Raw genomic sequence first — 17,692 nt, 5'->3', positions numbered from 1 at the left:
TAAGATAATCCTGCTACCGAATGGCTAGTACACCTAAAATCGTACACCTATATACGTACTAAAAGGCGAGGAAAACAACTGTGTATCATATAACATTTTCCTGCATTTATCTGAATATTCACGTTGCAAGTTTTACTACAATACTACATTCCTATTAAGTACATGTATACTTGCAAAATGAATGTAATATGTGTTGTTTTCTAATGGATATGACAAATTCAGCCTAACTTTGAGGAGATTAACCTTGTGTAGTTTGCAATTGTTGCTTTAACTTGCTGACAGGTGCGTGTAAACGTTGATAATTGTTTTGTTTGTTCCCCGACATTCTACCTTTAATGTTGTCAACATTAGTTCTGTAGTAGGTTTATTTGGTATAGTGTACAATTTCAAAGTCAGTAAATTAAAAAATATTTAACAAGTCAACACAAGCTCTGTATATAGAACTTTTAAACCGGAGAGAGAGAGAGAGAGAGAGAGAGAGAGAGAGAGAGAGAGAGAGAGAGATTAAATAACTTTCACAAAACACCATAAATAAGATAATGATATTAAGGAAAATGAAGAATTTCATGATAAATTTGATAAAATGTGTGGTGGAAACTGAGAATACGTGCGTAGTCTGGTACCCACTCTTTGATCATTCGTTTAGGTGATCAAGGAGTAGCGGGGGCCAGACTAATGCATGCGTTCATGTCGTCAAAATCTTTCTTATCGAATATAACTAGAACAAGCTAATTGGATGCTTTATTATGATTTTGTACTTCCGGTCTCGTGTAACCAACCACGCTGTGGCACGTCAATGTTATGTAGCGTCTTTTAGAAAAATGTCCATACAAGCGACTCTTGTTTTTCTCTGCTTAATCATATCCTCTTCTCTTGGTCAAACCACAGAAGATGAGGACACGACACACGCCTTTGACCCAGAAGAGCAGTTTCTAGACATATTCCCGCTGACGAATGATAATTTCACAAGCAGCGTGTTGAGGTCCAGTGATGCATGGATAGTCCTCTTTCACCGCGGACAGTTGAAAAAAAGCTGGAAGTCGATGGCCGTCAATCTGAGGGGCGTAGTGTGGGTGGGTATGGTAGACACACGTGACCAAGCGGACCTAATGGAAAACATGGTAACATATAATTATACTAGGATTCAATCTAATGCAAACACGCTAAAACATGTTCAACAGAACTGCATCTTTACATCAAATTATTTGTCTTCTAGTGTTGAAAACAATAAAAATCGATCGACTTCATAATATTTTTCTCCTTTTTTGACATAAAATATTTTCTTTATACATGCATATGTTGGGTATCATTTGAAATCCGATTGTGCAAAAATAATAAAGCTGAACTGACAAAAGACCGAAACTGACAAAAGACTGAAACGTCAAAGAGCATCCTAGATTATAGAACTTATGACAGTCTACCAAAAAAACCCAACAAAGTATTACAGTTTGATTTTCGATTTTGAAAATGAATTTTGATTAGAGTTCATGAAACCACTTTAGAGGGTATAATTCAATATTCTGTTGTGCACGATGCAAGTTTTTTCTTTAGTATTTTAACTGACTATGATCATCACCCAATTTCAATTTTGGAATCATCGAAACTGTAATTCACTTGTCATGAGATGCAAATAATGGACTTATGATTTTATAATATATTTTGATTAGACAGTCTTATTTCAAACAATAAAAAACACAAATACATCAATCTTTGTGGGTATAATCATTAGTGATTCATCAACCCTATCCAAGTTATGGATTGTAATGTTTGTACAATAATTCTGCAGACTTTATATATTTTAATAGAAGTACAAAGTAAACCATGACCCTGAGGCACGAGTATATCCACACGGACCAATGTCCATCAAGCAAAAATCCTGGGTAAATGCCAAGAATCCAAATGAAGCTCGTATGTTAGCGGTGGATTCCATTCCGGACAACTCACTCCGGATCAAAGGAAAGAATCTGCAGGAATTCCTAGTGGACTGTTTTATGTCCAAGCCTTCTCGCTTCCCCCTCATCCTCCTGACGGGTAATTTATACAATAACTTTAATGTGTCAGTCTTAGTGCGGTTTGGATCTGCTGTGTGTAAATTAACTTGGTATAAGGCTTAGTGCGACTATTATAGCTGAACTTCACCAAAAAATAATCTAACATTAATCAGTTAAGTGCAGAAATCTTCAATTGTATCTCTTCCATTACTTTTCTTATTTTAAGACTTTCTTTAAATAGTGTTTTTGCATTGATATATTTCAGAGGAGACGGATACCCCAGTCCTATTTAAGGCTGTGTCATACAGATTTAAAAAATATTTCAATGCAGCACGGATTGTCAGACCGACTCTGGATGATTTCGAAGCCCTGGGAATGGAAGACAGTTTTTTTGAGACGCCACTAATGTTTATTCTTCTCCCGGAGGTCAATGACAAAGGGACCAAGGCAACCAAGGACATGGGCTTCAGTGCCGTGATGTTTGACACCAAAAAAATGGGAGACCTAAACTATCCCAACATTCTGCAATTCTTGTTTGGGGTGAATAATTCTTACAGACACACCCTGCCTGGTGATAACCAATCAAATGATCAGGAGGTAGCAGAGATGTCAGATCTCGGAAATATAGAGAGCAAAAGATTCGAAATGGTAAAGCCAAAAAGAAAAGTTAAAAGTAATGACGATAACAGTGTCAAATTCACAAAGACTAAAACAATGGATGGGAAAATCAAGGACGAGTTATAGGTCAAGGACAAATTATAGGCAATAATTCAAACATGTAAAACACTCTGATGCATCATCCTCATCTCTAGAAAGCTTGCCAGTAAATGTGTACAGCGAGATACAGATGACTGACTTCTACATTTCTAAGCTTGATGCTGACCATATTATATTGATCAGTACAACTTGTGATCTCATCCAACCAGAATCAGCCACTAAAAAAAAAGAAGCGAACACTTTTTACTTCAGCCTCCTCAGTTAGCATGTACTGTAAATCACTTTTATTTTACGAGACTTTCCTCCATGTGAGAATTGCCAGGGGACATAAGTTTCGTGAATACATAATTTATTCAACACTGTGTATATATACATCTTTAAAAAAAACATTGGCGATAATCTTATTCCTTTGATAAGACAACTTTACTAAATTCCCTTGTTTAACTGCATTCAGTAACTACACAATTATTCAATATTGATCTACGCAATGCTGATTATGTGTTTGGTAGAGTTTAATGTTGCATAACTACATGCATCAACAATCATACACAACAATGATGAATCATTCACAAATTCCATGATAATGACAAATTCTTGCTGTTATATACTATGCAAACATGTTTTATTTTGTACTTTTGTAATAAATAGAAAATGTGAAACACTAGTACAGACTTGTCATAGTGTAAGCAAGCTTTTAAAAATTAGTTGACATATAGAGAAAATTCAAGGGACATAATAACACACTGTTTTATACTCGACACAGGTGTTGACAAGCTGTTCAGACTTGATGAAAATACTGTTAAAGCAGGTACAACTATCAATTCATTTCACAAACAAATCCGAAAATCAGAAATTTTCACTTGTATTAGATATTGGCTTTATAGACATACACTTAAAAAAAAAAATCCCACAAAAGTTGTTTAAGGAAACTTTTTTTATACCTCACTATGTCTTGCATAGTAATATTGGTTAAACAAATTTTTCTAAAAAGTGTTTGGCATCACATAGTATGCAGAACAACACCAAACACAGCTGATCGTATGTCACATCAACACGGTGTCACAACAGGCCGTGTTTCCATCGTGTCACATAATAGACTTGCACACAGAAGCATGAGCAATCACAGAGACGAAATGTTCAAGTTTATGTGATACATCAAACCAATTCTTGTCATGTTTTGCTTTGTTCCATATCACTAGATTTGGAACCAAATGAGAATTTGTCCTTTAATTCCATGCTCCATCTCATCATTGCAACCTTTGATCGATCTTTAACGGCTGTGAACGAGTCAAAAGCTGGCCGCACATCAAGCGCTGTGAACTCGTATGTCTTTTTATCTACATCACCCACATCATAATAATCAATGATATATCGCACATCTCGACCACAACGATCTACAATCCAATCATGGCGATCAAATGGCAGTGAGTACCTATAATATAAATGTTGATGTGATCTACAAATGTCATTGAAAATGACATGTCAACAAATTTATCCTCTTATTAATGGCATTAGGAGCAGCTCCTTATGCTGTACGTACCCGAGTCGTTGTCTTATCTTGGCTCTGGGAGAGTAGTCTGTGGCTTTCCCTCCAAAACGCTTCAATGTGGGCTCTGAGCACTCTCTAAAACACAAAAAATAAGCACTCCCTAAAATAAAGACGCAATGAACACCCCCTAATACAATGATGATACATTGAGCACTCCCTAATACAATGATACAGTGAGCACTCCCTAAACTAAAAAGAGAATTCTCTAAAACAGACACAATGAACACCCCCTAAAACAAAGACACAATAAACATCCCCTAAATCAAAGGCACAATGAACACCCCCTAAAACAAAGGCACAATGAACACCCCCTAAAACAAACGCACAATGAACATCTCCTAAAACAATGGCACACTGAGCACCCCATAAAACAAAGGCACAACGAACACCCCCTAAAACAAAGGGTAACAGGACCTTCTGCCCCAAAAGATGTTATACCCGAGACATCGTCGGCAACCCACGGTCGGTCGCACTGCGAGATGAAGTTACCCAGCTCAAAAGCAATCTATAAACCCAGTTTATCTGAGACATGGGCATGATATTAGTGTGATGTATATCAATTTGGGACACATTTTCAATCTTAATTGTTGAAATTTGAATTCCAGCTATTTCAAACACTGTCCATATTACATATCTGACACATACAACTTGTCATATAAATAATATGTACAACACATTTGACTTATATTCATTGTAACCTGTGAGGGAGAGTAGGTGACCCTGCACAACCCCCCTCCCCATATAAGTGTTGATGTACCCCTTGCATCCCCCCCCCCCCCCATACGAGTGTTCCTTACCTTGCGTGTAGTGCCTCCCACTTTAACACTTCCTTCCAGGCCTGTTCATTGTTAGCGTTGTGGATCTTGATAATGTTATCCATGTCATCCTCCTCAATGTCCCCCTTGTTCCACCGCCATCCTGTCAAAATATGTAGCACTACAGTATATCGTAGCGAGTCACCTCAGTCTCAGTAACTGAAGTTACGTAAACACACGTCAAGATATAGAAATGCAGTCAGTCACGTGATCACATAGATTTGATTATGCGAGTCCTTACAGTAACTTTACTTATAATTGCAATCTAATTAAAATCAGACTTCTTAGATCTGCGCCGTATACTCTGCTTAAGTAGATCTGACATAACCCAATTAGGGGTCATGTTCAGATGAACTTTATGTCAGCCAATCAGCGCGTCGGCTTTGAAATCATCAGTGTTCACAATTCAAGGAAAATGGCTGCAATTGTTTGGTTTGAAAGAAAACATATCGCAGCTAGATGCGACGTCACAATGCATCGTTTACGTCGACTGGCGTTATATTCCTTGCATTATTTAAGTAAAACTATTCAAATCGTACCCATCCCTATTCATACATAAATCGGAATTCACAATTAATTTAATTTGGGTTTATTTCAAATCGTACGTTTTGTTGTTTGTATGAACGGAATTGATTGGGCATTATTGCGAAAGTTTAAAATTCGTTATGCAAGAATATACAATTTTACAGTGTGGAATAAACTTCGTGGGAGAGAGATTACACCAATTTGTTTACGAATTGCCAGGAACCACCTAAATAGCCATCATTGTCTGTATGGCGCAATCTGACTGGCTGATAGTTCTCATGAATATTCCAAGCGAAAGGTCATGCGGACATGACCCCATATGGGGTTATGTCAGATCCTATTATAGCGATTGTGAGCTTATCCTAGGATCTGATCTTAATTAGATTGCTTATAATTGTATAGTTGTTTACAATACCATGATTAGGTAACTTATATAACATTGCCACCTTTTTAAAGATGTCAGACATTACATAAACAGATGTGTTATACATCACCATTAGAAAATTGCACAAAACTGGTCAAAATGACAAAATTTTACATTTAACACTTTAAAAAAACTGCTTCTTTATAGTATATATATAAATTATTTGTAAAGATTGGGAGTTCATTGTATAATAGACAATGCCAGCATAGGAGTTATTGCCCTTTTGATGTAAAACAATAAATCTGTACATTATTTTAGTTAGTGTACATATATATAATATATCGAGTTTAAAGAAGGATTGCAAAACGAAAGGCATCACAACCCCCCCCCCCCCCAACCCCCTATCCCCTACCTTCACCCCTAATATTGCATACAATTATTTTTCATCCCCTTTGTTCACCAGTTTGCCCCAACAAATGAACAAACTGGAAATTTCTTACATCCATCAGCATCTCTGTAGTAGATAGGAAATAATAATTGTTGACGTATATCAAGAAAGGAAATGTTTCAACTAACTCCTTAACATTTTAACCCCTAAAATTCATTTCCCTGTAATTTCAATGTGGAATCAAGAATGATAGGATTGGAAATTTCTTCAACAGAAAGAACAGATATTCTCCAGGTGCTCGAGGACTTCAGCAATTTTCATGACTTCCTATCGAAAGCATTTACACATGCTGACAACTAGACATCTTTACAATATACATGTATACTCACAAGGATTAAACCTGTTTTGACCCAAAACTCCTCGCGACCATAAATATGATTACCGAGAATTTCAGATCAAAACGGGCTTAACCCCTGTGTGCATAACAGCTTGGTGATATATTTACGATACATTATAAATCATGAATGAGGCTGGATGACGCCTTTACATTTTGACTTTACCTTTTCTGAGCATGGTGTTCCAGAACGTTACCTTTTCTGAGCATGGTGTTCCAGAACTTTACCTTTTTTTAAGCATGGTGTTTGGTGTTCCAGAACTTTACCTTTTTCTAAGCCTGGCATTTCAGAATTTTACCTTTTCTAAGCATGACGTTTCAGAATTTTACCTTTTCTAAGCATGGCGTTCCAGAACTTTACCTTTTTCTAAGCATGGTATTCCAGAATTTGACGTTACCTTTTCTGAGCATGGTGTTCCAGAACGTTACCTTTTCTGAGCATGGTGTTCCAGAACTTTACCTTTTTTTAAGCATGGTGTTTGGTGTTCCAGAACTTTACCTTTTCTAAGACTGGCATTTCAGAATTTTACCTTTTCTAAGCATGACGTTTCAGAATTTTACCTTTTCTAAGCATGGCGTTCCAGAACTTTACCTTTTTCTAAGCATGGTATTCCAGAATTTGACGTTACCTTTTCTGAGCATGGCATTTCAGAACTTTACCTTTTCTAAGCATGGCATTTCAGAATTTGATGTTACCTTTTCTGAGCATGGCGTTCCAGAACATCTGAGGAGAAGGATAGACCCAGTTCTCTTCACTGCCTGTCTTTGGTATGTTGGACACGACTCGGTCCGTAGACAGGGGGAATGGCTGATCAGGAGAGGGCCTCTGGTTGGGGGGAGGCATCTGTACAGGAAGACATGCAAAAAGTGCTACAATTTGCATTGTAACAACTTGAGTTGTGTGAATTCTGATTGTGTTCATTTATGCACAATTTAAAAAAGAAAGAAGAAAGAATATTCATATTAAATCTCCTTTTACATGTGTTACTGATATTTCTTTACATGAATTAAAGTGTATAGAATTTTCTTACCAATGCTTAAAATAACTTATTAATATGCATTTTGGTCAATATATGATACATCTCTGTGACTTAAATTAATTTTTCATTAACAAATTAAAGACTGATGGGAATATGTACAGCATGGTATTTTTAAGCTGTTTGTGCATGATCATGCACTTTTCAAGGACTGGTCAAAATTCAAGGACTTTTCAAAGACTGGTCAAAATTCAACCACTTTTCATGGTCTGTACTAACCTTGTATACTACTTTTTCAACAATTAGTCTAAGAACATAACCAAAGAGTTGACAACATGACAATCTAACACATTCAAACTGCACTAAAAACTAACTGATCAGAAGAAAATTCTCATAACCTTCATCTTTATTACATGTAAATGACAATGGCCGAGACCAATGTCACACCCCTGTGTCACTTTAAGAGTCAAGAACAAGCATAAAAAATAATCCAGAATTTCTCCAAGTGACCTTTATTTAGTCCAGATGGCCTTGTGAAAGGAATGATAAGATTCAAGGATTGATAGATTTAGGAGTTATAGGATTGATAAGATATATAGGATTTTAGGATTGATAGGATTTTAGGATTGATAAGATTCTAGGATTGATAGATTTAGGAGTTGTAGTATTTTAGGATTGATAAGATTCTAGGATTGATAGATTTAGGAGTTGTAGGATTTTAGGATTGATAAGATTCTAGGATTGACAGATTTAGGAGTTATAGTATTTTAGGATTGATAAGATTCCAGGATTGATAGATTTAGGAGTTGTAGGATTTTAGGATTGATAAGATTCTAGGATTGATAGATTTAGGAGTTATAGGATTTTAGGATTGATAGATTCAGGATTGATAGGATTCTAGGATTGATAGTTTAGGATTTATAGGATTATGGCACAAGGCAAATCACATTTCAGGTGGTGCCAGATAATCAATTTCTGTGTTAAAGCATGAGTATCTTATCTTTCTCTTTAGTATAGAAATAGTCTGAACAAGACTATCTTCCTTTTTGTTTTAGTCACCTTGACATGGAGCAGAGGATCTTGGGATAGGATCAGAACTTATCCATAATGTATAAGCATCCTTTACACCCAGCTCTCTAAAGCTTTTCTGCTCTAAATACATGTCTATTTATTCAATATTGTGTAAATTCCCCATGGCAGTTTCAGTACCCAATATGTCTCCACACTGCGAACATTATCATAGATAAAGATAATCTAGAATCATACACACTATCAAGGTCTCCTGGGGAAAAACCCATATTGTTCATATGATAAATAGACATGTATTTAGAGCAGAAAAGCTCTAGAGAGTTACAGTGGATGTAAAGGATGCTTATACATTACGGATAAGTTCTGATCCTATCCCAAGATCCTCTGCTCCATGTCAAGGTGACTAAACATTCCCGTAAACACCTCTATAAACCTCTTCTTTTGGTTTAGGAGTGTTCAGTGAAATCCGTCCATACACACACTGTATGATTTTTTAGTCTGGAGATATTTATCAAACTATTCGTCAGTTTTCATAAGTTCTGATATCAAACTGTACAGAAGTGTTGCTCTCTATGTACATATGATATAAAAACACAGATAAACACAACCAAACAAACAAAATAACCTCTGCATCTAATCCACGAAATATGTGAGTCTTTGATATTATGCAAGTTTCATTACCATATTCCTAGGGTCAATTTCTTCATCGTTTGCTTTGTTCTGCTGTTGGTGCATCGGACATTCACTGGGGTAGGTCTTCTGTGTTGCCTGATGCATCGGACATTCACTGGGATAACTCTGTTGAACCTGCTGTGTTCCCTGATGCATCGGACACTCACTAGGGTAATTCTGGTTGGTGTGCTGGGTTTGTAAGTTGTTTGTCTGTGTAGCCTGCTTCTCCGCCGACTGTGAACCACCCATGATGTATGGATTCTGAATGCTTCTCTACAAATTCAAGCAAAATGGCTGAAAGATAAGCACTAAGTACAGAGTTTTTCAGATGTCTGTTATGTTACCCTGGTTAACTCTGTGAAGTGACAAGTAATATCTATCTGTTTTCCTAGTGTGGGTTATATCTTTAATGGCAGATTGTCTGTGGTCTCTTAAGTGGTGTAAAAGTTTCAGTGTTTTGAAGGTCAGTGTTGAAGACTCAATGGTAAAAGTAAACAGAACTTAGATGGTAGGACAAGTCTCTCTTATTACATAGATCACCAGTCATTACACATTAAAAGCAGACATGTACTACATCTCGATCTGAAAGCAGCGGCGTAATTGACATTCATGCTAGGTGTTTGAATAAATAATATTAAACTAATTTTGTTAAATTTAGTGGCATTCCAGTCATCGATTATAATAAAAAATCAGTCGATTGTTGACAAATTCTAAGTGCTTGATTATCAAAATTTTATTCCAGTTAATCGTTTTTTTTCTCTCTGTAGTTTCATGCCGTGGCATATCTATTAATCTAAAAGGTTTGTTTATCATAATGGCAGCGCACATGAAAGCAAAAATATCCATACCCGGGGACTAAAGCATGTTCGCATAGTCAAATAGACATACTTTGAACTTCAGGAAAATAAACGAAGGACCACAAAGAGAATCTTGATACCATGTGTGAATTATGTGATGATCAGAGAAAATTCAGATTAATATGTTAGACCTCTTTTATGCATTGAAAATCAAGAAAGGTTATCAGCCAATCAAAATCAGTCTAGGTAGTATATAAAGAGTGCAGTCACTGCAGCTCCTCACTTCGTTGGTAGAAGACAAGCTGAAAACACCTTAGGTTAGACAGGGATTAGACGTGGCTGAACAAGCTTTTCCTTCCCTATCTCCCTAATAATAAGGACAATCTTTATAATAAAAGATACATACTTAGTTAAGTGAGCCAGCATCTGAATCAACAAGTTTTCACATCCCATTTTGAGTTGTTTATTAGCTAAGAATCATTGCTCCGTCTCAAAGTTGTAATTGATTGTTTTATTATTTTTGTCTCTTTAACGGTTCTCAGAAGTTATCTGGGCTTATCCCACGAATCAGAACAAATCATTTTTTGAGCAGTTAGCTCAGTTTAAATTGTGGAAAATAGTTTTACTTTAGTGTATTATTATTTATTGTATTTGAATAATTTTGGTAAATCCGCTCGGTTACACGTCACAAATTACATATATAAATCCCTTTCAAGGGCCATAATAGATCTGATTTGTTTTCCTTTTGATAAAATGCATTTCTTTCCTTATTTTTCTTTGCTGAACATTAATTATATTCTAATTATGTTGGATCGTCAGTTAGGGACATGGAACTTTGATATAAGCAAATGATATCCGTTTTTGGCACGTAAACCCTTCTAATAATTGTTTCAACTTTTATAAATGTAATTAAAGGCTATTAAGATTGTAAAAGAATAACAAATACAGAGAAAATATTCATTAATAGAAACAACACAAAATATTTATAAATTACACTTTTCCAGTAGACTTTATTATAGAATTTCTCTATGTTTAATCATAATCGATAATTAGTTAGTTACATTAAACCAATTGTTGATTCTGAAATTCTCACCGATTCCCATCACTACGAACACTGTTAATTGATATTATGATTTAAAAATTGTTATACAACTTGTAAGGAACAACCATTTCATGTTTCCCTCAATCTTTTGGAACAAGAAAATTAAAACGGAATCTCGGGTCGATTGGTGACTTTAAAAAAAACCCTTAAAAAACCGGCAGAATTTTCTTCACAATACTCACCTTTTACAAATGCATAAAACGTCAAAAACCTTTCAAAAACACCACAATGTCACGTCTGTTGCAAAACATGCCGTCTGCGAATCTCGATCCCGACTTTAAAAGCCATACAGGAACGAGTTACTGAGCGCCCTTTTCACACAGTTGGCGCTAAAATTAAACTTGAAAGATGGTGAACTCAGGGACCAAAAGACCAAGACATTTCCGATCAGAGAAGGAGAACGTTCCGCGAGACAGGAAGTATGTGTTAGGGGAGAATAATGGAGGTTTAATGTCGTAAAATAGTAGAGCTGGAAATTCGAAACAAACGTCTGTAAAGCCAGACTGCAAATATATTGATTCAGTAATTGAACCTTAACATATTTACTGGACAACCCACGGACACTGGAACTTAATGTTAACTATAATACGTGTATGATAAAAACGCACTTTTTCTTTGTGCACTCAATGACATATTATTAACTTGCATTAACCATGTTAACTTCCGATGCCCATAGACTGCAACAACCAGATTGATATTGTAACAGGAGAGGAATAAAAATATGGCTGGACTGGGAATCTAACTAGGCCCCCCTGCATTACTAGTCAGATGCTCTAACGACTGAGCTATCAACAGGTTGGGAACACTTCCCCTATAGTGAGATATTCTCGCTAAAACGCTATTATCCCTCCAGCGGGAGTAAATATATCCTGTACCAGTCTATGCGAAAGTTTTTTGGACCACACAGGACATTTGGTCCTGTGTAATCAATGAACACACCGGACTGAACCAAATTTTTTCAGACCGAAAAACCTAAATGTAAAAAAGTGAAACGCATGAAAATGTAAAACCAAGGGAATCTTATTTATTATACTAGTAATACTATACCAGGGATTCCTCCCGTATAATACTTTAGACAGTCCATGCGGTTTTAATCACATTCATTTACGTATTTGGATTTGTGTGCTATTTTTTTTACTTATAACAAACATTTAAATGACTCCGCATCAAAATAGTAAAGCTCAAAACCGGACACTGAGACATCGGACATTCTGGTCCGGTGTAAAAAAATGATGCATCGGACCTGAGGCACTGCACATCGGTCAGGTCTGAAGGTCCGATGTCTTTTGCATAGACTGCTGTCAGGGTTCGAAATTAGCTTTTTCAAGCACTAGTCTGTACGGACTAGTAACTGTTGATGTTCACTAGTCAGCAAAGCATTTCACTAGTCCGTCCAGTATATAATAAAATGATCTTCCATTTTATTCAATAGTATTTAATCAAATCAAACACATCACAGTTGCAAACAATTCAATTTCTGACGCCTATAGAAGAAAAAGAGACCACCATATTTTATTTCGCATTCAAGATCTTCAGAAGCATACAATATTAACCTCCGAGTTAATCCTTTTATAAATGTCCGTAAGTGCGTTCGAGATCGACGTTCCTGTTGTTTTGTTGCTCAAATCTTAAAGTCACAAGAGTTCGAAATTTTATCAATAAAGTAAAAAAAAATTCACTCGATTGATCAAGTCATGAGCTATAGTGTTATGAACTACTGTGTTAGAGTCACGAATGTCGAGAACATGTGCACACAAACGTGCATGTTCTCATACCACACTACTTGCAATTCTTGCACCTAGAACACGTTCTCGTGATGTGTACTCGGCGTTCGGAATCGGCAGGAATTTGACAATTTGTGCACGTTCGAAGAACGGCGGTCTCGAACACACTCTATGTGTTAGGAAGATCAGGCTGTCATAGTCATGCAAACACTTGACCATGCAGGTAATCAACCATAAGTTCAAACATCTAAGAGACTCAGACAGATCTTGCTAAAAATCTTTACCAATTCAAGATTTGATTTCTGGATTTTCACTAGTCCGTACGGACTAGTACTATAGAGAGTTCACTAGTCCGACACGTTTTTTACTAGTCTCGGACTTACGGACATGAGTTAATTTTGAACCCTGACCGTACAACCGAGAAAAACACCCGTGGAGTACATCTCTTCGTGTTTCACGTGAAAATAAGAAAAAGTGCTATTATGTCTGATACTTCTGCAAATATATTAATCAAAACAAAACACTCACGATGTGTATTGGGATTTTAGACTGCTTCTCTCTTAGGCAGCAACTTTGATATGCAATTTCTTGACTGTGTTGTCAATTTCATAGACACAATTCGCGTCGTGTTGAGTATGTGTCGCACTTATTTATCGTTGCACGGGATTTGCCATTATTTTCAATTAAGACGCCAAAAACACCTGTTTACGGTAATGTTTACTCCTGTGATACAACCATGATAAATTTTCCTGAGGCTGGACTTCCACAAGTTTGCAAGTCCAAGGGCTCAGTTTGGTTTGATTCAGAACAGCACAATTCAGTTCATTTTAAGTTTAGGTGTAATTTTTCCAATGGCAATACAAAAAAAGTAAGCCAGTTTTTTTTAATTTTTTGGTTTACGGATTTGAAAAAAAAAAATTGGGTCGGTCGGGAGCAATAAAAATAAAATGTAGATTTTTTATATGTGTATCGTTTTATTTTTAATGAAATATAACATCATTTTGTGATTAAAGTAGATTTGGTTGAAAGGTTTATCACGAAGAAAAAAGATTTCAGGTTTTTGGCAACGATTTTCTGTTTATCCCAAATGTAGGTTGAAAAATTACCGCTGTCAATTATACAAGTCAACAATTAATACATTATGTATAATTTTTTTTTAGATAGCACTGCATTTCTTGTCTATGTTAGCAGCAAGAATATCGCCAACTGTATGAGGCTGTGAGGACAATAGCAAGTGTATTGTCCCCCAATACAGCAACTATTTCCTGAGTCTGCGCCTCAGAAAATAGTTGCTATCGAGGGAGTCAGCAAATACGTGTTTTATTATACCAAAGTATACTTTACTTGTGTCAGACATTCCAAGGTGAAGTTTACCCGTCTCCAACTAATTAGAGTCATCAGACTTTGACATCACGCTTGATAACACTAGATATATTCTGAAAAAGAAAACGTGGGAAAATATAGCATCCGGTAAATAGTTTTGAGACTATTTCCCTAGGGCAGATAGTTCAGAAACTATTTCACAACTAGCATTATTTAAAAGAAGTAGCAAATTTATTCACTTCACATTTATATAGCAAGAACGTTCTGAGGTATAATAATTATTTTCATCAATTCTTTTTCCATGATGAAATGCCATCTGTTTGGTGACAAGAACAGTATAGGCATCCGTACTGTCATCAGTGGCCATATCTGTTTGCATGTTTTTTTTAAAAATGGAATAATGATATTTCGCAAAATGAATAGTGATTACCAAATACAAATCAATAGGTTTGCATTTCAGGATTTTTTATTCGTAAAATTTAAAATGCTTTTTTTCCCCCCAGTTTGGCATGTTAGATAGAATTAACGTTTCATTTTATTCTTTTTTTCAATTCCCCAGAAATTAGGGTCAGCGGATCTGTAAACCAAGAAATAAAAAAACTGACCTTATCATGATTATAAAATGAATTCTAATATAGTTTTATAGCACTATTTGTCATCATTATTTTTGTATACATCATGTCTATTTACAGATTTATTGTTATAACTTTGATTAAATAAAGAAAACATTGTCTATATTATTTTCATTATTAAACAACTCTCTAAATCAATATCAAATGTATGATAATATCTTCATTTAAATGTCAAATTCGACAATAATGGCTTGGGAGTCTTTAAAAACCTCTTCTTTATTGCTTTACTTCTCTATCATATTAACTGTCCAAACATTTAATCGGTGTCATCTGAGCTGATTTGGATTTCACCCCAGTACTGACGATGTGTTACATGTCATGTAAAGATAAACTGCAATATTTTTGTTGATTCTGTTGGTATCTGAGTGGTGAAAATGTTAAATTCCAATAAAGTAATGATTTAAGTATTTATTCTATATAAAAAAAAAAAAAAAAAAGCCCACATGTTCTGCACAAAACGTGGATGCCATATTTGTTGTTTGGGTGAATGTAAATTCTGACCTGAAATCCTGTATTTACAATCATTGTGGAGTGCTGGACAGAGCCCTGCTAGTTGGTTCTAGGGGTCAAAGTCCCAGATAAGTATTTAAGTATTTTCATGTGGATTTACAGAAATTGTGTTTAACAAAAATCTTGCATCTGGAGCATTTTTATTGAAGAAAGCACGACTGAAAAGATCTATAAAACTATGTTTTCTTTTTAAGCCTGATTGGGACTTGGAACTCAATGAAAGGGATAAAGAAAGAATTTTTTTACATGGGGAAAAATGTCAAATTTTGGTTTAGTCCGAATTATTACGTAAACTGGAAATTTGCCGCTCCCAGTTGGAGGCGGCTTTCTCGGGCCGATTTTAAATACTTTGGAGTCGAATTCAATGTTAAAATCATAATCAATAAAACGATGCTTCTTGTACTTACTAATATCGATAAAAAAAAAATATCACCTCAGAATTCGATAACAGAAGCACACAATTGCAGTCAACTGAATTTTCGTCATTTGAGCGTGACTTAAAACAAAGCTGGCAGTTTGATAAAATGTTTTCATGAGGCTATGTATGTGATGAAAGAAACCATAAAATCGATATTAATAAGTACAAGAAGCATCGTTTTATTGATTAATTATGAGTTTAACATTGAATTTGGCTCGCAAGTATTTAAATCAGCCTGAGAATGCCGCCTCCAACTGGGAGTGGCGAATTTCCAGTTTACGTAATGGCGCCGGTTCTGACGTTTTCCTGGCACGTTAAATATCAAAATCATAAAAAGCCAGGAAAACGTTAGATATTTCGGACTAATTTTGGTTGTGAATATAGTCAACATTAATTAGTCAGTGTTTTGTGATGTGTATTTGATTGATAATAAAATCTTGTTGTAATGGTGAACATTTTTAATTTTGTGAAAAGAGCATGTGTTTCTGAATTTATGACTTAAAATGAAAGTAGAAATTCTATTAGAAATAGTGTTAACATTTTATCTTTCAGTAGAGCAAACATTAGGATCCACCCCAAGAAGCCGTATAAGATGACGCTGGAGGATCTGGGCTGTGTATTGATATCTGATGACAGCAGCTCAGACACTGAAAACTTAGAAATCACGCCCTGTGTCTCCGGGGGAGCTGATGAGTCATTGTGTTTAAAGGTATCAAATGGGGAAACTTGACAGCTCTATCAAATACAGTATATTACGATATATACTGTAGGCAACTCGCACATGCAAAGTTAATTTCATTCCCACCTACCTGCAGATAGAGGATCAACTCTTTGGCTTGGGTAAACTTCTAAATAAACAAGACCCCCCTAAGTCTTATTGTTCCCATGCGATAGGGTATCCACATTCTGCACAAGTAAAACAGCCCTGAGGCTGTTTGGATGCCAACAGCTGAAATTCAAAATGGTGCCACGATTTCTAAAATACAAAATGTCTGTGTCGCATTTCCCAAATTTCTGTCACATTTTTTCCTGAAAATCGCAAAATGCGACAAATGCGATGGGCAGTGCGAGCCCTGAGACTGTCTTGGTAAGTGTAAAAATTGATCGTGTATGGAGCATGCTCTTGTGTATCAAATCAGTTGGAAACCCAACAGCTAAAACTGAGCTACATTGGTAATTGATAGGTTTTTAGACTTCATTCATAACCATGTGTGCTGCTATCATCGTCCTCCTCCAAGGAAAGAATAGTAAACAAAAACTACAGTTTTCCTTGTTAGTAATACTGATTCAGAATTGTCATGTGTACTCTTTGCATGTAGTATCTGTTAAGGATTTTTCATGCATATATTCAAACGGTTGTGCAGATTATATTTTAAAAGTATTTATGTCTCCGAACACAAAGTGTCGGAGACATATTGTTTTTTCGTATTATATTTGCAATATTGTATTGTAGGCTCCTCGAGTTTTACTGGACAGCCAGCGGGATAATACACAACCTTTGACACAGACCGTGATACGAGCTCCAAAACGGGAGATCTGTTCCCATGGTTATGAAGAAGTCCTAGCAATGCGACCAGAAATCTCAAATGGATATACAGGTAAAACAGATGAGGGATCTCAATTCTCTTAAACTGAGGTCAGTGGCAATCTATATAGGACAAGACAGTAATACCCATAAAAAAGTGTTTGCCTTTAAATATGCTGTCATATTTGTGTAACTAGCAAGGAAGCCACAATAGTTGCCATATAACATACCCTATTATGA

At 35.8% G+C, this 17,692-nt stretch overlaps 3 protein-coding genes across 4 annotated transcripts in view; 2 read left to right on the top strand and 1 right to left on the bottom strand.

Moving 5' to 3' along the window:
• The first annotated feature begins 753 nt into the window (after positions 1-753).
• LOC125669673 (uncharacterized) lies at positions 754-3,372 on the top strand. Its single transcript, XM_048904388.2, has 3 exons — positions 754-1,121; positions 1,806-2,031; positions 2,257-3,372. Exons 1-3 carry the CDS (start codon positions 822-824, stop codon positions 2,733-2,735), a joined length of 1,005 nt encoding a protein of 334 aa, XP_048760345.2. The 5' UTR covers positions 754-821; the 3' UTR covers positions 2,736-3,372.
• Positions 3,203-11,624, bottom strand: LOC125669674 (holocytochrome c-type synthase-like). The gene is made up of 6 exons (XM_056164100.1): positions 11,503-11,624; positions 9,431-9,694; positions 7,440-7,587; positions 5,055-5,175; positions 4,249-4,332; positions 3,203-4,140 (listed from the first exon to the last, which is right to left on the bottom strand). Exons 2-6 carry the CDS (start codon positions 9,668-9,670, stop codon positions 3,879-3,881), a joined length of 855 nt encoding a protein of 284 aa, XP_056020075.1. The 5' UTR covers positions 9,671-9,694; positions 11,503-11,624; the 3' UTR covers positions 3,203-3,878.
• LOC125669672 (S-phase kinase-associated protein 2-like) overlaps positions 11,598-17,692 on the top strand; it is a 35,405-nt gene continuing 29,310 nt past the window's right edge. For both annotated transcript variants that reach the window (XR_007367983.2, XM_048904386.2), the window contains exons 1-3: positions 11,598-11,739; positions 16,480-16,636; positions 17,381-17,525. Coding sequence is in view for 1 of the 2 variants with exons in the window: in XM_048904386.2 (XP_048760343.1) it covers positions 11,669-11,739; positions 16,480-16,636; positions 17,381-17,525 (373 nt within the window). In the remaining variant the exon portion in view is untranslated. The remainder of the gene's footprint in view (positions 11,740-16,479; positions 16,637-17,380; positions 17,526-17,692) is intronic.

Source organism: Ostrea edulis, chromosome 4 (assembly GCF_947568905.1).
Source record: "Ostrea edulis chromosome 4, xbOstEdul1.1, whole genome shotgun sequence".
NCBI lineage: Eukaryota > Metazoa > Mollusca > Bivalvia > Ostreida > Ostreidae > Ostrea > Ostrea edulis.
The sequence above is the reverse complement of the archived record's forward strand: the minus strand, read 5'-3'. Positions and strand labels throughout refer to the sequence as shown.